This window comes from Rosa rugosa, chromosome 2 (genome assembly GCF_958449725.1).
Source record: "Rosa rugosa chromosome 2, drRosRugo1.1, whole genome shotgun sequence".
Classification (NCBI taxonomy): Eukaryota; Viridiplantae; Streptophyta; class Magnoliopsida; order Rosales; family Rosaceae; genus Rosa; species Rosa rugosa.
In genome coordinates this window covers 37,311,182-37,335,197 of record NC_084821.1, presented here as the reverse complement: position 1 = coordinate 37,335,197, position 24,016 = coordinate 37,311,182, and the positions used below count along the sequence as shown (strand labels likewise).

Genomic DNA, 24,016 nt, shown 5'->3' with positions numbered 1-24,016 from the left:
ACATGGTCATGTTAGAAAAAGTTGATAAATAGTGGATTTTCGTTTTGACGTTACTATTTAACGTTTTTACGTTTATCTTCGGTTTACGATCTGTGAAGATCTGACCATCGGTTTTGCTTCAATTTTGGATATGTTGATCGTATGACTGTCCCGGTGACTTTGTGAGGTCACGGGCGAAGATCCGACCGTTGGATCTTCGTATAATTGAGAAATAGTGATTCGGAAGGCGATTCGTGAGAATCTGACCGTCGGATTTTCATATAATTTTGTGGAGATGTTAGTAAAGGCAATTCAGGAAGATCTGACCGTTGGATCTTCGTGATAATTTTGGAGGATGATCCTAAAGGCGATCCGTGAGGATCCGACCGTTGGATCATCATTAAATTCAGATCCGACCGTTGGATCATCGTTTAATTTGAATCTGAGCGTTGGATCGTCGTTTAATTACATATTTGAGTTGTTGGCTAAGTCAAGATCATTATTGGACTAGGTGATTGACGGTTTGAGTTGGTGGACGATTGTGGATCGTATTTTGAGCTGAATTGAAGACGCAGCGGGATTATCGAGGTGAGTAAACCTCACGTGGTTCATATTACGAACCCAATACAATTAATTGCTTTATTTTGTTGCAATCATATGAACTATTGTTGGTGTTACTAGACATTCCTGTGTGAATGTCTGTATATATATTATTACGTGAAATAATATGTATTGTTGAAGTTGTGTTGAGTTATTGTTGAGAAACAATATATTGTGAGAAGTATTGAGTTTATTGTTGAGAAACAATATATTGTGAGAGGTATTGAGTTTATTGTTGAGAAACAATATATTGTGAGAGGTGTTGAGTTTTATTGTTGAGGAACAATAAATTGTTGTGATCTGTGGAGATCACTAGGTCACGAGGTGACCATGGCATCTATTAGTGAATCACGCTCTCGTACCGGGCTGGTGGTTATTAATAGTATTAAATCGTAATCACGTCTGTGGCCGGACGAGTGGTTACGTTCAGTTAGAGCTCTAGTCTGTCTGCCAAATGTGGAGTGACCTTATGAGTGAAATTGAGAGTAACTCATAAGTGTCAATATATATATGGTAACCTTATGAGGGAAATTGAGAGTAACTCATAAGGGTCTATATATATATATGAGTCTGTCTACCAAATGTTGGGAAATCTTATGAGCTAAATTGAGAGTAACTCATAAGTGTCTACATATATATATGAGAGTGAGTGATCTTATGAGCTAAATTGAGAGTAACTCATAAGTGTCTATATATATATATATGAGAGTGAGAAAGTAACGTGGGTTTGTGGTAGTCTTGAAATCTAATAAATCAACAGTTCTTTCTTGTTTACTCATACTGGCTGTAAAAAGCTTACCGGGTTTTGTGTTGTTGCAACTCCCGGTACACTATTCAAATTGTGTAGCGGGTAATCCTACAGGACAGGAGAACCAGGACGGTGATCGCGCGGTTAGAGCAATTGTTAGAGTTTTACAACAATTGTAAGTTGTGAGGTGTGTTATGCTCATTTGAGCTTTATAATATATTGTGAGAGTGAATTGTAATAATGAACTCGAAGTTTCGAGATTTGGATTTTGTAATTGTAATTATTCAGGTTTCGGATTTGAATTTATCATTCAAAATCCGGGGCGTGACAGATTCAACATAAAAGAAAGTTGTACGCATGCTTTTTCGATCATTAGAGTTAACCCTAGTGTATGCATTCGTAGTTTAGAGTTTGGGATTGGACCTAGAAAATTTACCCAATAAGTTTCATACCAAATTCTATATATGTATTTTGTCAATATGTAATTATTTACCATATCATATTATTCCATGAAAACTTTATTTTCAGTAAGATACTTAGGCTATGTTTCAATGAATTGTAATTACACCTTCATTTTGGTAAAATAATTAGTTTATTACTATAACAATATAAATATATGTGATACAAATCCAACTAAAATCTATAACTTTTACTTAAAACAAAAGGAGCAATAGAAGACCAACTCAGTTCACCAACCTCTCATTATATCGGGTTTAGCTCAACTAATACAAAAACACAAGTATTACTTATTCCGAAAGATATTCATGGTTAGTTACATATGTATCCTGTAAAAGAAAGATGTTAAAGAAAGTACTTAATTTTTTCTTTTAAATGTCAATAAACAACATATAGTATTACAACCGAGAATGTAAAATAACTAGTCCACAAGTCAAACTCAGGACGTTCTACTTACAAATTAAGCACTAATGCCACTAGACCAAGTAATATTGGCACTATAATTGCATATGCAAATGAAATCATTTTAATTTCCTTAAATCTTGATGTGTTTTGCTTTGTTACATGGTGGCCTATGATTGGTACGATGCCAACTATAGTAGGAAACCTAGGTCCGTCTCAAATGTTGACTTTCATATACATATCCTTGAAGAAAAATTAAGCTGTTATCAGCAATAATTAAGTAAATGAAAGATAGAGGGAGTAGAAAAGTCAACCTTTATGCTATAATGAACCATTTGTAGAAAACCTAATTGTGGCTCATGTAAAGAAGAAATACATATGATCATTGTACAAAATTTAACAAAGAAAATGACAACTAATAATTGAATGTAAACAAATATAATATTGATAATATGTTTTTTTTTTTTTTAAGTATTTAAAACCTTAACGATTACAATCATTACGAATGACATCCCTTATAAATTCATAAGCTGTTAAAAGCCAAATTTGGCTATCACATTCCTTGAAGCATGAGAGGCAAGCAAATGAGCAACTATGTTGGCTTCTCTTGGGACATAAAAACCCTGAAACCCAGTGGTCCTTCAATAACGTCTTGATGGCTTGGACCAAAGCAGTCTAACTAAGCAAAACGAGACCCTCTCTCTCTAAACTTTAGAGAGAGAAAGTAGATCTGGAAAAAAACCCCTCCCCCTTCTCATTTGCCCAATCTTAATCCTTCTGGATCTAGATTGTTGGCTTAAGAGTGGGGGGAGGTCCTTTCCCCTTCATCCTTTTCAGCGTCCTCAAGCATCTGCTGCTCTTCTCTCACCTTTGTGGTGTTGTTTTGCACCCTTTGTGGTATTGTCTGGCTATGTCCAGTTTCCTGGCTCTGTCCAGATCGAGAGGAAATTGTTCCTCACCACTGTTTTTCTTTCTTTCTCACTGTCAATCAATCCCACATCTTTCCAGATCTTCGTATACCCAACCACAAAACAATTCTTCTCTTTTCACTCTCAACCTCCATGAGAGTTGCTGTGGCTGCCATGATAAAGTGCAAGGCACTTACTTAGGTGAGTATGGGTCCTCATGCATGGGTTCATCACCCCCCATTCTCCATGGTTCTGGTTCTCGGTCCTCTTTCCGCAGTCACGACTCTTTCTTGGTTTGGGTCTCGATGGTGGACAGTGTAAGGTTGTTTTGAGGGATCTTCTTCCCTGGGTTGTTGGTTTTCTTAAGGTTTGTGCACTGGGTTTTGGTTGGCATCGGTTATTCAGCATGGAACAACTTGGTGTTCTGCTTCCAGCGACACATCGACGACTCTATGTGGTCGGCGGCTTGAGGTGGCTGCAGTAGCTAGGTTTTCTGTTTTGGATTGGGCTTGTTCTTTGGGCCTATGCATTAGTTGTTTTACAAGGGTTAATTTCCTTATACTGGTTTTCCTGAGCTTAGTTGGAAATTAAGTTTCCTTTTCTTTAGTGTCTGGTTGGGCCTGTCCATCAGACTTTTTAGTTGTTTCTAATTTCAACCTTTTTGGCTAGCTTTGGGGCAGCTTAATTGATCCCCTTGTTCAAAAAAAAAAAAAAAAAAGAGCAGTGTTGAAGGATGTCGACATAATGTGTGCCTCTACAAACTAGGGTTTAGAGTTGTAATAGGAGAAGGTTCTAGGTATTCAATGTATTCGGATTCTATTACCTTTTGTGTACCTTGTAACTCCCTATATAAAGGGCTCCTATTATCAATAATAAAGTGATACAATTCCAATTCTCTACAACACGTTATCAGCACGAGTTCTAACCCTAGCATAAGAAGAAAAAAAACAAAATCCTAAAAACCCTAAAAACCTAAAACTGCCGCAGCCTTCAAGCCCTAGCCGCAAGTCTCTGCTGCCCCTGCAGCCCTCCTGCCGCAAGCCCTGCAGCCCCTGCTGCCCCGCAGCGCACCTGCCAGCCCATAGCAGCCTCCCTGTCACCACGCCACTGCTGCGCGCTGCAACCTGCGCACCAGCCCGCGTTGCTCCTGCTGCAAGTCCCTGCCAGCCTACCGCGACCCCGCACCAGCCCTGCAGCGCATCTGCCTCGCAGCCCTGCAGCCCACCACCGCAACCTGCGCGCTGCTGCCTGCGTCCCTGCAACCTCTGCAGCAGCTAGCCTCACTGCTGCCCTTGCATCTGCAGCCCCACAACGCTGCTGCCCCGCGCATCCGACCCTCTGCATCATCTCCTCGGTTAGCTTCGCTCCATCACGCCTGCATCAACACGCGCGTGACCCAAACCCCGAAATCAACAAGTAAGTTTTGTGATTAAAGTTACTGTTTTCTTGTATTTTAAATTCCTTTTATTTCCTGCAGAATTTTGGAATATATGAACATGGTTTTGAGTATTTAATAAGCGGAATTGTGGGGATTCACGCTTAACGAACTAAGAGTGTTCGTATGAACTAAGAGTGTTCGTATGAACTAAGAGTGTTCATAATAAACGAACTAAGAGCGTTCGTATGAACTAAGAGTGTTCATAATGCTCGGACTAAGAGCGTCCGTAAGCATCAAATTGTGACCATATTAAAACATCATTGTTTGGTCTAATCCAATTATTCTTGGAAATTGATTTCTTGGTAGCATAGCTCAGAAATCTTATTATTATTAGTTTTCGTGGAAGTTTAGCTCTGAAACTAATTCGTTCTTGTTTCACCCTTTTTCAGGATGTCAAACTCGAACATACTCGATTTTGTTCCATTGGATTATGCAGGCAAAAGATACCTATTGTGGGCTCAGGACGTTGAGCTCCATCTTATTTCCCGTGATCTATTGCACACAATCCAAGAGCTTTGTTATGAAGGAACTGCTTTAGACCCTAAAACTGAGATTGACAATTCTAGGGCACTTGCCCTAATGATGCGTCATATGGATAGAGACCTCCAATTTGAGTTCATGAATGAGGATAGCGCCATAAAGCTTTGGCAAGCGCTTCGTGAACGTTATGGCAATGTTCGTGACTCCATCCTTCCGAATTTAAAAGCAGAATGGCATGATCTTCGCTTCCCTGACTTTGATACAGTCATACAATTTTATTCGGAAGCTCTCTGCATCATAGGAATGATGCACTTCTATGGCAAGTCGATCACAGAAGAACAATTGATTGAGAAAACCCTCAATACCTTCCCTGTCTATGCTATGAGGTCCTGTGATTTATTTCGGACTCATATAAATGCAAGACGGATCACAAGCTTTCAAAAGCTTATTGAAGCTATGGAAATTGCTGAAAGGCAAGACAACGAGCTTGTGAGAAGAGAAATTGATAGGCTTCGAGATAGCTATCCAGAGCATCATCCCATGGCTAGAGAAAGTCGCCATAGACGTCATGATCCATATGATCGAAATGCTCATGAAGGTAGTCGCCAAAGGCGACAAACACGCCACCGTAGGAGCCGTGATTTTGAGGGACTAAGGGTTGGAAACCATAGAGCCAACGTTGGCCATGGTCATAATCTTCCAACGCCTCAGGTCCTAGGGACCATGCACATTGCGCCAATACGCCTCAATCAAGGGAGAATCCTCTTCATGGTATCTATTTCTGATATGGAACGTCTGATCAATGGGCCTGAGTTTGCAATGTACCTAAGAAGGTAGCTGCCTCACAGTGATCAAGACATTGAGTTCAAGAAGACTTTAAATCTGGCAATGAAGACAAAATGCCACAGATTTTTATTTAGAGTAGTCTTTATTTCCAAGAATTATGTAATGGCAGTTATGCCTTAAATCAATAAATGACATTTTGTTTTAACTCTTTCTCACTTGGCTCACCTAATTAAGTATGATGTCTAGGAAAGTAATTGAGATTAGTGGTACTTAAGAGAGCCTCGCTCCACCGACATCTCTTCCTACTTTCCTGGTCATATTTGATTGGAGTAACTGAACGGATTGAGTGACTACAATCTGTCTAAGTTTGATTTCATTTTGGATTAGACTTTGGTTAAAGAAACTTTGATGTAATCATTGGCTATTAATAAAGTGTCGATTCTTTTACTTAATGTTTTGGACATACCTTAATTCGAACTTTATTTGAAAGATATAAGAGCCAATGGTTTTCATGTGGAAACACATTGTGAGAATGGACAAGAGTTCCTTTGCATCACCTCTAATGACTAGGGACATAAACGAGTATTAGAGAAACTTATGTGTCGCTCTAGTAGGTTGTATGCAACCACTAATCGAGTCATTGAATCCAACCATGTCATGAGAGATGATTTATGGGATTCTGACACATATAGGCTTAGGCATGACCCGTTTGGGACACCCAGGTCGTGACATGATAATCCGTGTATTAAAGACTTCACACGGACATCCATTTTTCAGAACGAAAAGAAGTAAGAACCAAGAATTGGTTCGAGGAGCTGCACATGCGCCTCATGGCGCCATGATTGTGCAAGACTGGCCACACATGGCCAGCACCGCCTACCCCCTGCGGCCAATACATGGCATTGACGCCATGTATGGAGACTTGGCTCCTCTCTCTACTTCTCGTAGTAAATTGTGACATTCTGGCTCAACCAAAACCTTCATTGGTTGATTATAAGGCCAATCTTTCGTTCTGTAAAGCCTGTTTTTTAAGGATCACGACCATCCTATGCAAAGGACACTAAAGGAATAATTTCATTCTTACAAAGAATCCAAGGGGATTCTGTGGATCGACTCAACCAACTTGCGGACTGCTTAGATGTTTTATGCTGTTGGTTGATATGTGGACACGCTGGTCACATGTCACACTATCGTCAACTCGTAATGCTGCTTAAGATGCACTCCTAGCCCAAATCAAATGGCTACGAGCTCACTACCCGGATCATCCCTTTCAGTTAATTCGACTTGAAAATGCTAGAGAGTTTACATAGAAAATTTTCGATGACTATTGCATATAATTGGGTATTGATATCAAGTATCATATTCCCATATACACACCCAATTGGTCTCACGGAAAAGCCACCATTAAAATACTACGATGGTAGCCCGGACATTGGTAATGCGCACCAATATTTCCGCTTGGGTTATGCAATATCGCATGCAGCTATGCTAATTCGTCTACGACTCATAGCAGCCACTCAACTTTTATTTGCGTTACAGCTAGTGACTGGGTTCGAGTCTAATATCTCGTACTTATGCATATTTGAGTGTGCGGTTCATGTGCCAATTGCGCCGCCACAGCGCATCAACATGAGTCATTGCAACGAATGCATATATATATTTGTGTTGGACATGAGTCTCCAACTATAAGTCAGCTATGTAGAACCCTTAACAGGCGACTCCTTTTTCGCTGGATTTGCGGATTGTCACTTTGATGAGACAGTCTTCCCGTCGTTAGGGGGAGATTAGAACGTCAACATTCAACAGAAACGACAGGAATTGTCGTGGTCTTTCCCCACTATGTCTCATCTTGATCCCCTAAAAGTGACGAGATCACATATACCTGCTGCAAACATATATGTCTGCAAGGATTGATGTCCCCATAGGAGGACATGGTGCCACCCAGAGGAGATGGGTACGGCACCACTACCATGGATGGTGGTATGGTGACGCCATAAAATGGCATAATGGCGTCATAGGCCATGGGTTCCGCTAGAGAGCGTAGGAGACCCATAGGTTCGATGGATTCTCGCCCTAGGAAGAGAGCGAGTTTGGCACAACTTGATTCATTGATCATTGATACTCAAAATCCGTCTCATGAGAATATTCTGGATTGTGGTTATGTCCAAGAGACATCGTTGGGGGACGCCTCAATGTTAGAACCAATTCCTGAGAATATAGAGATCTCTACGAACTACACTAGTGTACATGAGGACGTGGAATTATTGAAATCAATGACATCGAACCTTACTCCGTTGAATGTCAACGTAGAGAAAATTGGCCTAAATGGAAAGATGTGATCCAGGTTGAATTGGATTCACTAACGAAGAGGAAGGATTTCGGGCCTGAGATGCCAACACCTCCTAACATAAAACCTGTTGACATTAATAGGTCTTCGTTAGATAGCGTGATGAGAAAAAGAGATAATAATCTCGCCTTATGGCGCAAGGCTTCTCACAAAACGCCTTGGAATCGACTACGAGAAGACATATTCTCTCGTAATGGATGTCATTGCACTCCACTACCTTGTCAGTTTGGTAGTTTCCAAATAACTGAACATGCAGCTTACGAATGTGGTCACTACGTATCTCTATGGGGATCTAGATACGGAATATAATGAAGGTTCTTGTGGACTTCATTTACCCAAATCAAGTGGCTCTTGACCACGGAGCGCGTTTGCAATGAGGGTGAAACGCTCACTAAAGTGACTACTTGATTGGGAAGGGATATGATGAACTATACCCCTGCGTTTTCATGACAAGTTCTGGATTTGCAATTTGTCACGGTTTATGTTGATAAACATAATTGGAACCCTTGAGAGTTAAGGGAAACCGCTGAACACCTGAAATCCGAGTTTGAGATGAAGGACCTTGGGAGAACACAGTTTTGTCTAGATTTAGAACTTGTATACCGTGTCAATAAATGCTTTGCATTTTGATAAAGTCAAAGATGCACTCCCATGGTCGTCCGGAGTCTTGACCCTAAGAGGGATACGTTTCGTCTCAGGGATGATGACGAAGACGTGTTAATTGGCAGAAGTGTCTTACCTAAGTGCAATAGGCGCATTATTGTACTTAACACAATACAAGACCGGACACCTCATTTTTTTATGAACTTGTTGGCTAGATGTAGCCCTGCGCCAACGCAACGTCATTGGACTGGTATAAAGACAATCTTTCGTTACTTAAAATGTACGATAGATATGGGTTTGTTCTATCCCTGCAGAGAGAAAAGAATGACGGAAGAATGAGAACGGATCTCATTAGCCCAAGTGGCACCATCCAAGACGCCGTGATCGGCAAAGTCGCCGGCCACCCATCCTCCTCCCTTACATCAAAACGATGATGATGTTTTGATGGATTTTGCTGACGTAGGGTATCTCTCTGACCCTCACAAAGGTCGCTCCCAAACGGGTTATGTCTTTACCATGGGAAGCACTGCGATATCTTGGAGGTCTACAAAGCAGACCCTTGTTGCTACTTCCTCAAATCATGCAGAGATCATTGCTCTACATGAAGCCGTGCAAGAATGCATATGGCTAAGGTCTATAGTTAGACACATTCGAGGAACTTGTGGTTTGAAGTCTACCACAGATGAACCTACATGCATTTATGAAGATAATGCAGCTTGTATTGAACAAATGAAATTAGGTTTCATCAAGGGCAACAACACCAAGCATATATCGCCTAAGTTCTTTTACAATCAGCAACAACAGGCACTTCTAAATATTGAAGTGAACCAAATCCGATCTAAGGATAATGTAGCGGACTTATTTACTAAGTTGTTACCTAAATCCACCTTCAAGAAACATGTGAAGAGCATCGGATTAAGAAAGTTATCCGAACTCCCATGATTGTAGCAATCAGGGGGAGATATTGACATCAGGGGGAGGTATGATGTCTACATGTTCGATCTCGAAGAGTGAAGGACGTGTTGTGCTCTTTTTGTCCTTCGACCAGGGTTATTTTTGTCCCACAGGATTTTTGTTACCTGGCAAGGTTTTTAGTGAGGCAACGATCAAAGCGTCATCACCAAGTTTGAGCGGCACAAGGGGGAGTGTTGAAGAATGTCGATATAATGTGTGCCTCTACAAACTAGGGATTAGAGTTGTAATAGGAGAAGGTTCTAGGTATTCAATGTATTCGGATTCTATAACCTTTTGTGTACCTTGTAACTCCCTATATAAAGGGCTCCTATTATCAATAATAAAGTGATACAATTCCAATTCTCTACAACAAGCAGTCTGTTTTCAAAGCACACATGAGCGTAATGCAAGGACAGAGAGATCAACCGTGCACATAGCCTAGCAGCGCCGGACTGAAAATCACCCTCACTGTTTCGAACGACAAAACCAGCTCGTCCACGTCAATTTGAAGCTTGATACGCACCATCACAATTTATTTTCAACCAACCAAAACTTGGTTTGGTCCACTGCACAGATTTTCGAGTTGTAATCTTAGGTTGAGTTGTAACCCAAGAGGTTGTGATTCTCACTCAGAAACATGTTGTGTCTTTTGTTCCCATACCTTGGTATTTCTGCTCCTCCAAATGCCCCATAATAGCATTAAGACCTTATTTAATTGTTCCTTGTTTAAATTGGATACTATCTCCAGTAGCCGTTCCTGAAAATTGGCAGCCATTCCCCCCAAGTCCCTGCAACCCCACTCTATTCCACACCTCCTGTGCGTACGGGCATTGGACAAACACATGGAGACTACTCTCCATATCATGACAATCCCATCTCCCCTACATAACCTTTAGAACCAAGACTCAATTCTAGTAGGCAATATATTTGTTGCCGCCCTCCAAGCATTGATCGAGTGCAACTTTTCCGGGTATCTTGGCGTTCCATATAGCCTTCCAAACTGCCTTCATAGGATCAATCGGTAATGGAGGCGCTAAAACTACCCCAAGTACAAGTGTTTGGACCCAAAATGAGCATTTTGGCCTGACAAGTCACGTCTTGGAGAAATTGAGCCAATGTCAGTGGCTCAAGCTATATATTGTCGACAAGTTCGAAATATATATTTAGAGGCTAAATAAAGCCTACTATGGAAGCATGAAAAGTCAACTTTAGCACATTTTCCTACTTCGGCTAGGAGAAACCGAGCTAAACAGAAGGAGCGGCCGCCTGACCAAATGAACTTGAAATGAGCTGAAACTCTGCAGATCCATTCTAGGCAGCCCAAGGATCATTTCTTATGAAGAGTTCCAGAGCTAGTTTTGAGTGGAAGGCCTTCAAACAATCAATCCAATTTTCTGCAGAAGCAAAACTGGAAAACTGGACCTGTAAGAGGTCCAGCAGCATTTCCGGCCCAAACACTATATGAAAAGCTCTGAAAATTTATCAGGGTGATCTACACTCATAGTGGAACATTTCTTATGAAGAAGTCACGGTCAAAAACTGAGTGCTTGATGGAGATAAAAATTGAAGGATAAGGGAGCAAAAAATGACTCAAACCTAACATTCCATTAAGTGTTAAAGTGCTCAAACCTAACATTCCATTAAGTGTTTAAGTGCTCAAACCTAACCCATTATGATTTGTTTTTAAGGCCAAATAGTGTTGCTTGGTAGCCTATAAATAGAGGCTACAACATAGAACAATTCACCAATTCACTCATCAATACATCTCTAAGATGATCTAAGTTCTCTCTAGAGCAACCTCTCTAAGAGCAACTCTTTTCCTTCTCTTTCTCTTATAGGTGATCACACTCCTAGTCCTAGTCTTCTCAGAAGCCGACTTTCAGTGCCACCAAACCCTCTGTCAACGTACTTCGGTCCTAGTCTCCTCGAGAGCCGATTGTAGTACCACGACCAATTCAAAGACCAATTCAAACAACAACACCAATTCATACATCAAAACATCTCTAAGATGATCTAAGTTCTCTCTAGAGCAACTCCTCTCCTTCTCTTTCTCTTATCGGTGATCACACTCCTAGTCCTAGTCTTCTCGAAAGCCGACTTTCAGTGCCACCAAACCCTCTGTCAACGTGTTTCGGTCCTAGTCTCCTCGGGAGCCGACGGTAGTGCCGCGACCACAACGGTTACAGAACCAGCCAAGCAAGGGTAACGCCCTAGCAACCCAGCCAAGCTAAAGTCACGCTTTAGCAAGATCTCAACACTTCTCGGTGATGTCGCTCTGCTCAATCTACAATATTGAGTATCGATTGTGTGAACAAGAAGAAACTACAGCAAAGTCCTTACCACAAGGCACAAAGAATCCCGCGACGAGGTTGGTGCTCTCCTCGTCTACAATCGCTTGATAGAAGTCAGGTCAAGGGACATCCCCGACGACCGCACCCAAACGGTGCTGGCACGCCCGCACAAGAAAAAAGACTGTTGACCAGCTGCAGCAAAATTGGAGCCAAACAACAAGATCCTACGCCACATAGTACGCACTATTTGTAGTAAACACTCAGTTTTTATGGAAATGCCAAATCTGTCTATCTCCCCCTACAGTCCTACTCAAAGGAATATTTAGAATAAGATCAATATCAGCCTGAGAGAAGTACCTGGTAATAAGATTTAAATCCCAACTCCGTGTAATTGGATCAATAAGCTTGGACACATACACAGGAGCATCCCGGGGAGGAGGTAAAGAAGGGCACCTAGGATACACATCAGGAATCCAACTATGGTTCCAAATTTCAATCTGAGACCCATTACCCACTTGCCATCGGAGTCCTTGTAACAGAACTTGTCTAGCTTCCACTATACTTCGCCAAGAAAAAGAAGGAGCAGTTCCTATTTCAGCAGTGCTAAACTCACTATTTGGGAAGTAAAAAGCTTTATAAAGCCTTGCTATTAACGAATTGGGGTACATCTTTTCCCTCCATCGCGGATCACCTGTGTGATTGACTAATAAGAAGCTACCAACCAGTTACCTATCATTCAAACTTGGAGTGCAACCTTTCAGGTTTGTGCTAGGCTCAAGTGTATTTCAGATGCCGTTTTCTTTTTCATAGAATGCAAGAATCTCGTCTCTATAATTGCCCAGAAGGCAAAATGGAACACAGCTAATGAACAAAGGAGAGCGGCATGCTGCTACTAACCTTTATGGTGGTATGGCATGCGATGCACCCTCAACGAGGCCAAATGAACTATTAATGTGACAAAGCAAGTTTTTCTTATGTGCAAATGGGTCTGCATTTGGTCTCCTAGAGTGGTTAATTCCATCTATAGAGGAAATTTATTTGTCAGCACCTTAGCTGCTGTTCTTTATTGGAGCAAGATACAATACACTATGAGAGGGTAATGCAAACTAACAAGCTACTTAAAGTTGCAGAGAGGGTAATGCGACTGAGAAGGCAATTGGAGCTAAAACAACCAGCCCCCACAAACTGTCACTGCACCAGCACCAAATATCAACAGCCACCTCTAAACATCAGATGCAACTACATCATAGAAGACACATATTCCACACAATGGCTGGAATAACCAATATACTGCAATCAGGGTTGTTATAGTAAGCAGAGGTTTCAAAGTTCATTGTCACAAATGCAAATAACCTTGCATTCTGTTTGAACCCAAAATAAATATTTTTTCCCTACATGGGGGACTCGAAGAGAACCGGGCCAATATCCGTGGCCCAAACGATTTATTTTCGATAAGCTCGGAAAATATTGTTTAGAGGCTAAATAAAGCCTACTTGGAGGCCAAGCAATCTTGAAGCAAATCTGAATATTCCTTGATTTACTAGTAATTATCAAGATATTTGATAATTAATGGTGATTTGTTTGCTTGATTGCCAAGTACTGTGCAAGAAGAAAGGATACAATTACCCTTCACTAGCCTTCACAATCAATAATTATGGCTGCCCATGCAATTAATGGCATGCACGTACAGTATATACTTCCATGCAATCATGCTTGATGATGGAACATATATGTATATGATATGGCTCATGCATGATTTAATTAAGGAAGGGATACGTGAAGCATGGCACAAGTAACAAGGAATATATGTCTACAAGGTAAGCTGCATGGCTAAGATTATGTGGGAGTACACATATATATACATAATTAAAGACTGTAGAAGGAGTCCTCGCGAAGATACCTCGCAGTGTGGCAAAGAGATATATATGCAATTAAGGTGGGCCATCATTCACCAGCTAATCACATGCAAGCGAGCAAGTCTGCCATGCAATTAAGGTTTCATGAAGGTGGAGCAGTTTGAGTAAGTTACAATCATGCTTGATTGCAATAAACAAGGGGTATATATTCCTGCATGCCACTATGCTACGGAGTCGTCGCGAAGGCAATTAAGATACGTGCATATCCTACCGCATCCAAGATGAAGATTACGTCCGGGACTCCAAGAGGTAATTAACCTTGCCTAGAAGATTGCTACGACAGAGTCAATCTCTTATTGCTTACGATAGATATCAAAACTATAAAGAGTTTTGATTTGATTCAAGGCCAATAACTGTGGCCTAAAATATAGTATTTCATTCCTATTTGGAAGAGAATCTGCAGCAGCCTATATATGAGGCTAAAGACGATACAACAACGAACGAACAACTCTTCAACCAATCTCTACGATTGCCCAAGTCTCCCCGGAGCAGCCTCTCTTACTGGTGACCACACTCCAGTCCCAGTCTCTTCAAGAGCCGACTGTCAGTGCCACCAAATCAACCTGGCGACCGTGCTTCCAGTCCCAGTCTCCCCAGGAGCCGACTGTTAGTCCTACTGCCACCGTTACTTCCAGCGAAGCAAGGGTAACGCCCTCGCAACCCAGCGAAGCTAAAGTCACGCTTTAGCAAAACCCGTGCTTCTCCAGACTTCCCGGTGATTGCTCTGCTCAACCTACAACGTTGGGTATCGATTCGGTGAACGCAAAGAGACCACAACCAAAGCCCTTACCAGTAAGGCAAAAAGTCCTTTTCCGAAAGGCATAGAAAAGAACCTTGTGACGAGGTTGGTGCTCTCCTCGTCCACATCGTTTGAGAAGCAGTCAGGTCAAGGGACGCCCCGACGACTGCACCCCACGGTGCTGGCACGCTCGCGCATTCAAAAGAGACAGTTTGTACCAAACTGATTTTGGGAGCCAAACACATTCAACCATCTGCAGAGAGCACTCTGACTCTCTGGCTTCATGTTCACAATTTCACATGCCTAAGAGAATAGTAGATACTTCTAATGTAATTTCCTACCTGATACCACTTTCTTTGTAGCTCCTAATTTTATGGCTGGTAGCAACTCTCATTACATTAGCTCATTCCTACCAAGTACTAAAGCAAATAGACTTGTTGAGTAAACTAAACACTGTTCTAACAGCAGTAGCTAAACACGTTTCAATTCTAAGAATTCTTTTTTTTTTTTTTTTTTTTCAGTCAAACTAAGCTCAGGTTCAAATAAGAGGACTAAAATTATCCATGATTCAAACATGTCAGGATCTTACCCACAATAATCATCAAGCATTTCTGGTTGATCATCATAAATTTTAAATGACTTGTATTTGATAACTGGTGATTATTGTGTTACAAAAAAGTAATAGACTTGCATAGATTGGTTTCCATAGTACATAATTTTGTTTTCTTTAGTGCATCCAAGAACTTACCAGCTCTGAAAAAGCAGTGAAGGATGAGCCACCATTTCTCCAAGCAGCCAAACCCATTGCCTTGACAGCTTGACACCTTTCTCTTAGACTTTTCCCTTCTTCCGACTCCATGTCCATCAACCTCAACACCTTCTTCTCCACCTCATCTGCACTCACCAACCCTTGTTTTGACTTGGACAGCACCTCAAATATCGGTATTGCCAGCTTCATTTCCTCCACCAACACCACACTGTTCACTTCCTGCTCGGAATACAAAGGCCAAGCCACCATAGGCACTCCATAAGTCACTGCTTCAGTGATGGAGTTCCACCCACAGTGAGTCACAAACCCACCCACAGATTCATGACTTAGAATAGCAACCTGTGGCGCCCAAGACGTGACTACAAGACCTCTATCTTTGGTCCTCTCCAAGAACCCTTGTGGTAGCAGTACCTCCAAATCCAGCTGATTCCTCACAACCCACAAAAATCTCAACTTGCTTCTCTCCAAGCCTATAGCCAATTCCTTAAACTGCTCTTCAGAAAACGTACCTCTGCTTCCAAAGCACAAGAACACCACACTCCGGCTCGGCTGCTCATCCAGCCATAACAACGTGGAACAGTTAGTTGGCATAGGCGAACCGCCTTGGATCGACCTATTTTCAGAGTCGGAAATGAACGGTCCGATGTGATATAACGGCGGGGTTCGATGATTAGGAACACAAATACCTTCCTTTATGGCCTTGATTGCTCGAGGCTCAAGTTCTTGGATGGTGTTTATTATAATTCCCTTCGCTTTTGGAAGACAGGAAGCAATATGGAGATAGTGATCATATGCAGCCTCGTTGCGGTCGAGAATAGAAACCGGCATTTGCGAGCCTCGGAGCGCTGGCAATCCCGGAAACTCCACAACGTCGTCGTTTAGGTCCTTGAAGCTCTCCGGCATTTGATCATGGATAGTGGGGAGGTACAGAAACAGAGCAAGAGCAGAGGCGCAAGAGGGGAAGTAATAGTAAGTTGGGATTTCCGGGTCGTAAGGGTGTTGCACTGCTGACGTGATGAAGGCGAGGACTTTGGAAGTGAGAGATATTGTCTTGAGGGCTTGGACGACATTGGGGACAGTTAAGAAGAATTCGGGTCTGGTTTGGGCGTCGGGGTGGGGGAGATTGAGGGAGGGGAGAGTGAAGAAGGAGATGGAGGTTTGATCAGAAGAGAGAAGATGGTTGATGTATGAGGAATTGGCTAGAGCTTTAGGGGAAGATGTATCGACCAAGACTGTGATGGAGAAGTTGGGGTGGCGTTGGGAGATGAGCTTTCCTAGTTCGACTGTGGAACCCAAGTAGTGCGATCCAGGTGATGCTGGATATAGCACTATGCTTTGTTTCATTTCCGCCATTGTTGATCCTAAACAGAAAGAGAGAGAGAGAGAGGATCAGGGAGAGTCTTATGTTCTGAACAGATAGGGGAAGACTTGGGTGGGTAAAAAAGTCGTTATATGGCGGCTTGGAAAAAGTCGTTATATGGCGGCTTTTCTGATTTAAAACGCTGACCAGTAGAGTGTTCCTATATGAATTTGAAAATTTTATTTTACTTTATTTTAGAAGAAGACCTCTTTTATTAATAAATTACTCTCGAAAAAAAAAAAGGCATCCGAAAAAAAAAAAACATTATAAATCTTGAAATATCATTTTGAAACTTTAATTATCCATAAAATGAAACCCCTATATATGAACATGGATTAATTTTGTTGTTTTCAAAATGATGAGAAATGGTTATCATGGATTACTTTTGTTGTTTTCATTCAAATATTAATATGAATATATAATGAACGGCAAGTTTGCCTCAAAAATCACAATAAACGCATTCAAAACCGATGAGGATAAAGAAGGGGGGACTTGGGATTTCTCATATCCCCTATCCTATCCCTTATCATGTAGAAGGTAACACAGTCCAGAAATTGTAGATACCAAATATCAAATCAAATACTCCGAATTAAGCCTTCATTCGATCAACCAAACACATTAAGCACTAACATGAAAGTATAAGATTGTCCAGAATTTCCAAATTTTACTGAAACATGGCATTACAATTAGAATACAGGCATCTATATACACAAACCATGCCTACAGACAAAACCACAACATAATTTAGCACACACTAAATGCAGCAAAAGATGATCAGTAGGAGCACAAGTATGAGTGTATGACAGCCTACTGAAGCTGATAGACCTTGCTGGCTTCAGTCGATTCAGAGCGTTGGCTTGAATCGAACAGAAAACTGGGATTGCAACGAACCTTTGTGAATATCTGATAACATAGCTGCAGTATCGGAGACATCTCTATTCATTTCTTCAATCTTTGACTGCACATGTTCTTTGTATTTTGAGACCGAGTCAATTATGGCAACGAGTTCGCAAGCACACCTCTGAGTCTCTTCTTCAGTTTGTTTAGTTACTTCCCGCAATTTCAATTTGGAAGTCTACAACAAACAAGAAGTTGATTAAGACTCATATGAAAGTTCACATATTTCTGATTAATTAATTAAGGCTGTTCATGTAGCATAAAAGAGACTGCCTGCCTTGACAATAATGTTATCTGCCTTTCAAAAGAGACTATTTTGCTCAAATGTATTTCCTTTAAGCCAGCAAGAGCAACACTTTTTAGCTAATTAAGCGAACAAAGAATTATTAGCAAACAAGGTCAGAGACTCAGACCTTCAGAATCTCGGCTGCTTCTCTTTCCACAATATTCATGTCATGAGCCTCCTTTTTAACTTCATCCATCATATTTCTAGCTTCTTCTTCACATCTATGAGTATAGTCCTGTGTCTCTTTCCTTAAGGAATTCAATTGAGCTTCCACCTGATGAATAAATTCTTCATGAGTAGAACGTCAAATCAAAGAAAAATTCTTGCAAAATATTTCGTCCATACGAACTGCAGTATGAGCAATAAACTAGATAGAACTTAAATCATGAGCATAAGTTTCAATTGTAAACGGTAAAAAAAAGGTGAAAGATCTTCATAATGTATGGCAAACTCAACGAGTCACCACAGGACCAACATTTGGAAATGAACCACCCTTTCCTCTAGAGGGTAAATACCAACTTCCAGAGACCGATACAAACTTTTTTATCCAAGCTAATGACATATTGACAACCATCTGAAGGCAGTGCTTTTAGATAGTATTTGCAAAGTATAGGGGTGCATAACATCCATTGGCATCATCAGAGTCCACAGATTCTGGCTTGTTTTCTTAGAGAAATTTCATCCTACTTCTAGTTTTATTTTGAAATTGCATATGACCTGCACAATTGATTTTCTACCAGGTTAGACATACAACAGTGATCAGTGTGGCTCATTATATTCACCAACTATTCAAGCTCAAAGCCCCACCCCAAAAGAAAAAAGAAAAAAATGAAGAGGGCATCTGATAGCCACCCCCAAAATTGATACTCAAATGCATGTCAAGGATAAGCATATCTAACTTAGTTCACTGTAGCAGCCCAGATAAGATAGCGAAAATTTGTTCAACAAAATGACAATCAGACTGCTAAAAACAAGAGGAGCTATTTACACCGAGTCGGGGGATAAAATTTATCAGAAGAGTTTTTTCAAATCTAATAATCAACAAGTTATCTCAGTTTTGATGAACTCCTTGTTCATCCTACTTGTATCTCTTCCTTATCTTAAAAAAAAAAAAAAAAGGTGTGCTGCTATGAAAAAAAGTGCATTGTAAAAAGAATACCCAGTACAAGTAATTAAAATTCCAACCAAACAACCATTCGATCAGCTTTATAATTTATAATACTTGATTGAATATTGAATCTTTCTCCTATGTGCATAATGGCTTCCCTCATCTACAACTCTCTTTCTATTGTTCGAGTTAGGTACATTTGCATAACACAAAAGATATTGAAATCAAAGCACCTGCAGTTAGGAAAGCCAGATGTAAACTTCAAATGACCTCATGCATTTAGCTTTTCCAAACCTTTTTTTCATAGAGCAATACTCAACAACAAAACCTTAAAGGTTAGCTACAAGAATGTTAAGTCCTTTACATTGTCTACAGTCAAGAGCCACCTTCTATATAGATCCTGTCAATTTTGGCCATATTACATCTGCTTATGTCATTCTTAGCCTTCCCTTTCCTTCTTTTGCCTCTTCAACTTGATTCTAACAATCTAATGGACCCGATGCACTCCATTCTAGTATGAGATTATGATAAGATCCAGGTACTAAGATGCGTATTAGAACATAATTCTTCGATGGTTAATGTACTAGTCTACAAGGCAAATACCAACACCAAACATATACAGCTAAGAGGTTATAGCCAACAAAGATAGCCCTTAATTTCACACTCACTGGTAGTCATAGGGCTATGAGAGTTTTACAAACAATAATAGGTCACTTATTCATTAAATGTACTACAACGCATCTTCATAATTTAGGGATATGATCTCATTACGGTTTTTTGTTTTAATTCCCAGGCAAGTTATCTTATAGTGAATTGCTGATTTCTATTGTAGGGATTTACAGTTTTAAAAGCCTAGTTAATATGCGAGTAAAACATCATGACCTCTTTTGACAATGCTTTCCAACCACTTGGATATACACTCTTTCAACCCTATGAACAACATAATTCTCAGTACACAATCCTTCCACTCCACTTGTCAGCAAATCAAGTGAAACAACTTATAACTCTAGCGTTGTTACCATTCATATTGCTATTAATACTGCTGTCAACAGACCTATAGTACATCTCTTCTATCTATATTCGATTTCAGACCTATAATACTTACTTGCAACCCTGTAACCATAAACCTCCCACATTCTTCCCAAACTAGCAACTATTTCCCCTTCACAAAAAAAAAAAAAAAAAAAAAAAAGCTTCCTGTAACTTCTTTTAATTGCTGCAACTAATAACTTCTAAACCAAAAGTACAGATGAACAGATGTGCCTGTCCAGAAAGAAATCAAAGTACAGCAAGTTTAAGATATTATATTGGGAACCAGCATCCTAAAAAATTATTTCAGGTTTTGGCAGCTGAGAATTCCAGGTAAAGAGAGAAACAAAGGTTCAGTAAAAGTTCTAGAGAGGATTTAGCCTTTGAAGGCTGCTCACAATTTATTGCATTGTCCTAATGTTTTTTTATTTTTCCTCTTTACGAAAATCACAATTCAGGTTGACTATCGTAAACTCCTGGAAATATAACAAGCCAATATGTAGTATGTCTGTATGTGTAGATAAAATGACATCCAGAGATAATTTCTGATTTAATTTTGTCAAGCAGTTGAGAAAATTTTCATCAAAACAAATAACAGTACGGTAGTTAACACTATGGTATTTATGACAACAATAACCAGACCAGGAAATGAAAGATTGCTTCTATATTTATTATTGTAATATGTAGTCAAATAGCTTTTAGTTGCTTAGTCATTAATTTTTGAATAACCGAACAAGAGACTGGTAATGTCATTCTGTAATAAACGAACTCATTTGTTTCCCATGCAGAAACAGTAATCTGTCTAGAAGACTTAGCTTTGATCCACTTACTTCATCAAGACGCGACTGAAGTGTTGATATATCATTTCTTTTTTCCTCAATATCAGCAGAAAGTGCACTCGACTGATGCTGAAGCAAAATCAACCCATCCAGTGTTTCCACAGAATCCTTCTTTATTTTTTGAGAGTATGAGTCAAGTGCAGGCTTTAAAGTTGATTTATAGTCAACTCCCATCACCTCAGCAGGTGTTGATCCCTTAGGATTCAATACATACTGAAAGCCATTACAAAGTTTCAACCTGCTACAACGAAAGAGATACCAATTTCATCAGAGAACTAAATATGTTCATCAAAATTTCTTGAATTGTAAGCTGAAACACTTGATCAGAAAGCAGCAGCAGCCAAAACATCAGGCATGAAGGAAACAACCTAAGAACAATTGTAAAGCGTACAAATTACAAGAGGTTTCTTTACATTGAAAAGATGTAGCAAGCAACTTTAAAGCACTAACGAAGGTACATGATTAGTTTAATGGCTCCATGAGTAGAGCTATTGGATTAACTTACAATGACATGTGTCATCAAAGCTAATCATAGGGAAAAATAAATAATCAACTAACCACACAACAAATCAAATATAATGGAAACCAAAAAATCAAATTACAAGGAGGGATGGCAAACCTCCTCATGACTTGGTTACACTCCATTGCCAAAGCCTCCAACTCCTTAACCTTTGGGCCAAGCGTGTTATCCAATTCCCAAACCTTCTCCTCCCACACATTCCTAGCCAGCTCCGCTTCCCCAATGTCCCTCTCCACAGCCTGCAATTCCCTCTTCATTCTCTCCACATCCCTCTCATTAAAACTCTGTGATTCGACTCTCTTCTTCAGCTCCTCATTCTCCTGTAAAATCCACTTCTTCTCTTCCCTCTTGGCCTCCAATGCCTTCTCTTTCTCCTCCAAAACTTTCTGCAGTTTCTTCACATTCTTGTCGAGATTCTCAATCATCTCATGGAACTTGCTCACATCCTCTTCCAGCATACTCTTCTCCCTCTCTAATGCCTCCTTAGGCGACGGCTCCGACCTCAAGGCTTCCACTTCCGCCTCCAGCTCCGTCGCATGCTGCTGCAGAACCTTCAATTGCTCCTCCGATTCGTCCCTCTGCCTCTCGAACTTCCCCACAAACTCACGATCCACCTCCTCAGCTTCATCATCTTGGCCCCTTATATAATGCAAGTAGCTCTGCAACGTGTACTGACCCACAGGGTTGTTGTCCAGAAACGCCTCGGAATTCTGCTCCAGGTGATCGTTGTAACGAACAAGCTGGAACAGCCAGTGAATCACAGCGAGCAGGTTCGGCCACTGGTGCGAATTCACCGTAGGGTTTCGAATCATGGACTTGTTGAGCTTGAAAGGGCATTTCAGGGATTTCAGAATCACCGGGAGGTCGTCTTCGAGCTTCGGCGACGGCCAATCGAGCCGGGCGACGAGGAATTTCAGGGCTTCGGTGATCTCTCTGGCGGGAGGGATCGGGAATTTGAGGAAGACCTGGACGGAGTGAGAGGAAAGGTAGGAATTGATGGCGGAGAGCGCGGATTGCTGGTAGGAGCGGTCTTTGTAGAGGTCGACGTTGGCGATGGAGCCGCCGGGACCGCCGCCGATTCCGATAGAGGAGGGGCGGCTGCTTGCGAAGCTTGCGTCGGAGTCGCGGTGGCGGAAGTGCTCGAGCGGCGTTGATGGTGGCGGTGGCCGTGGGTTCATCGACGGCTTGGGTCGCCGACTGCCTCTCATATTGTCTGTGTGAGTTTTCAGGTGGGTTTCCAATTTGAAAAATTGTAGGGTTTTGATTTGGTCGGCGAAGCCCCAAATGGAAAATGTGCGAATCCCCAAAAACTTGAATGTTCTAATTTCTTTTATTTCCCGCCCACAGAGGTCATGTTGGATATAAATTTATTTTCTTTTAAATTTTTAAAGTCTAAGAGTGTGTTTGGATGAGGGAAAAAATGATTGAATTTAATTGAAAGTGAGGATTTCATATTGAAACTCCTAAAAGCCAATTTCCTCGTTTGACATTATCAGATTGGAAATTTTAAATTTTTCTGTGGAAAAAAACGAAGGAATTCGTTATTTAAATTCCTCACTTCAATTTCCACCAAAATAGGTGTCATTTACGAATTCCTTTGCAGTATTCAATTTTTATTTCCAAAACAAGACTTTTTTCTATTTTATCTTTTTATTTTTTTTTTAAACTTTCTTAATTTATTTCACATTTCAAATCCTAAATAGATGCAACCAAACAATAGAAAATGCAATTAATGGAATTTTAGATTGATGGAATTAAAGATTCCATCATTTATAAATTTCCTACGAATTTTATAATTTTCTCATCCAAACGCACCGTAAAAGTCAGTCTAAAAATATAAAGAGATTTTTGCATAAGCGCTTCTATTCATACCTCCACAATTGGCATGTGGATCTCTATTGATTTTTGTAAAAATTTAATTCCTCTTCTGCCCTTTACCAAAAAAAGAAGAAGAATAACCCTTCACCTTTCCATCTCCTTTGTGCTCGTCTCTCTATCTTTCCATCTCCTTACTTCCTTAGTTATGGAGGTATTGATTGTCAAATTCCACCAATTTGGAATTGACTTAATATTAGTATAGATGATCCAAATTTCAACCCCAAGGAAACCCTATCCAAAACTTTGGTATGTAGTTTTCAGTTCCAAAATATTGAAGCCAATCATGGCTTTCATAGGAACAAGTGTGGTGTTGCTCTAGGCTAACCCACTTGATACAGTTGTTATCATGTCGTAGGTACAATGAAAAACAAAAGAGATAAAGAGGTGAACATAACGAGCTTGGAGAGGAAGAAATATTCTCTCTTGCCTTCAGTTTATATTTAATTGGTATTCTTCTTTCTTCTTTCAAAAGATTTTCATTTTCCCAACAACCAAAAGCCTTTATTAATTACGGATTTTCATTCTACTTCTCGACTTGGTGATCCAATTCCAGTACATGAAGCTTGATTCTTCTCCTACACCATTGAGAAGCTTTTGTCTGTTTCAAAAGAGAAAAGTTTTTTTTTTTCCTATTCAGTTGAAGAAAAAAAGGGAGGCAAATTTGGAAGTTTGATAGTAAAATT

General features: G+C 40.5%; 2 protein-coding genes across 2 annotated transcripts; both read right to left on the bottom strand.

The window, feature by feature from the left end:
- Positions 1-15,244: 15,244 nt before the first annotated feature.
- LOC133732156 (UDP-glycosyltransferase 88F3-like) lies at positions 15,245-16,854 on the bottom strand. The gene has a single exon (XM_062159639.1). It carries the CDS (start codon positions 16,767-16,769, stop codon positions 15,375-15,377), a length of 1,395 nt encoding a protein of 464 aa, XP_062015623.1. The 5' UTR covers positions 16,770-16,854; the 3' UTR covers positions 15,245-15,374.
- Positions 16,855-17,356: 502 nt separating this feature from the next.
- Positions 17,357-22,770, bottom strand: LOC133734283 (kinetochore protein NDC80 homolog). Its single transcript, XM_062161908.1, has 4 exons — positions 21,555-22,770; positions 20,927-21,173; positions 18,087-18,233; positions 17,357-17,851 (listed from the first exon to the last, which is right to left on the bottom strand). The coding sequence occupies exons 1-4, from the start codon at positions 22,661-22,663 to the stop codon at positions 17,621-17,623; spliced, it is 1,734 nt and encodes a 577-aa protein (XP_062017892.1). The 5' UTR covers positions 22,664-22,770; the 3' UTR covers positions 17,357-17,620.
- Between the last annotated feature and the right edge of the window lie 1,246 nt (positions 22,771-24,016).

Bases quoted from the DNA above. Each gene is read 5' to 3' on its own strand.
- LOC133734283 (XM_062161908.1), bottom strand. From the start codon at position 22,663: ATGAGAGGCAGTCGGCGACCCAAGCCGTCGATGAACCCACGGCCACCG. The intron at 21,174-21,554 runs GTTTGCCATCCC...TCGTTGTAGCAG, and splicing joins TGTAACCAAGTCATGAGGAG to GTTGAAACTTTGTAATGGCT. The intron at 18,234-20,926 runs GTAAGTGGATCA...TTTATTCATCAG, and splicing joins TTCAGTCGCGTCTTGATGAA to GTGGAAGCTCAATTGAATTC.
- LOC133732156 (XM_062159639.1), bottom strand. From the start codon at position 16,769: ATGGCGGAAATGAAACAAAGCATAGTGCTATATCCAGCATCACCTGGA.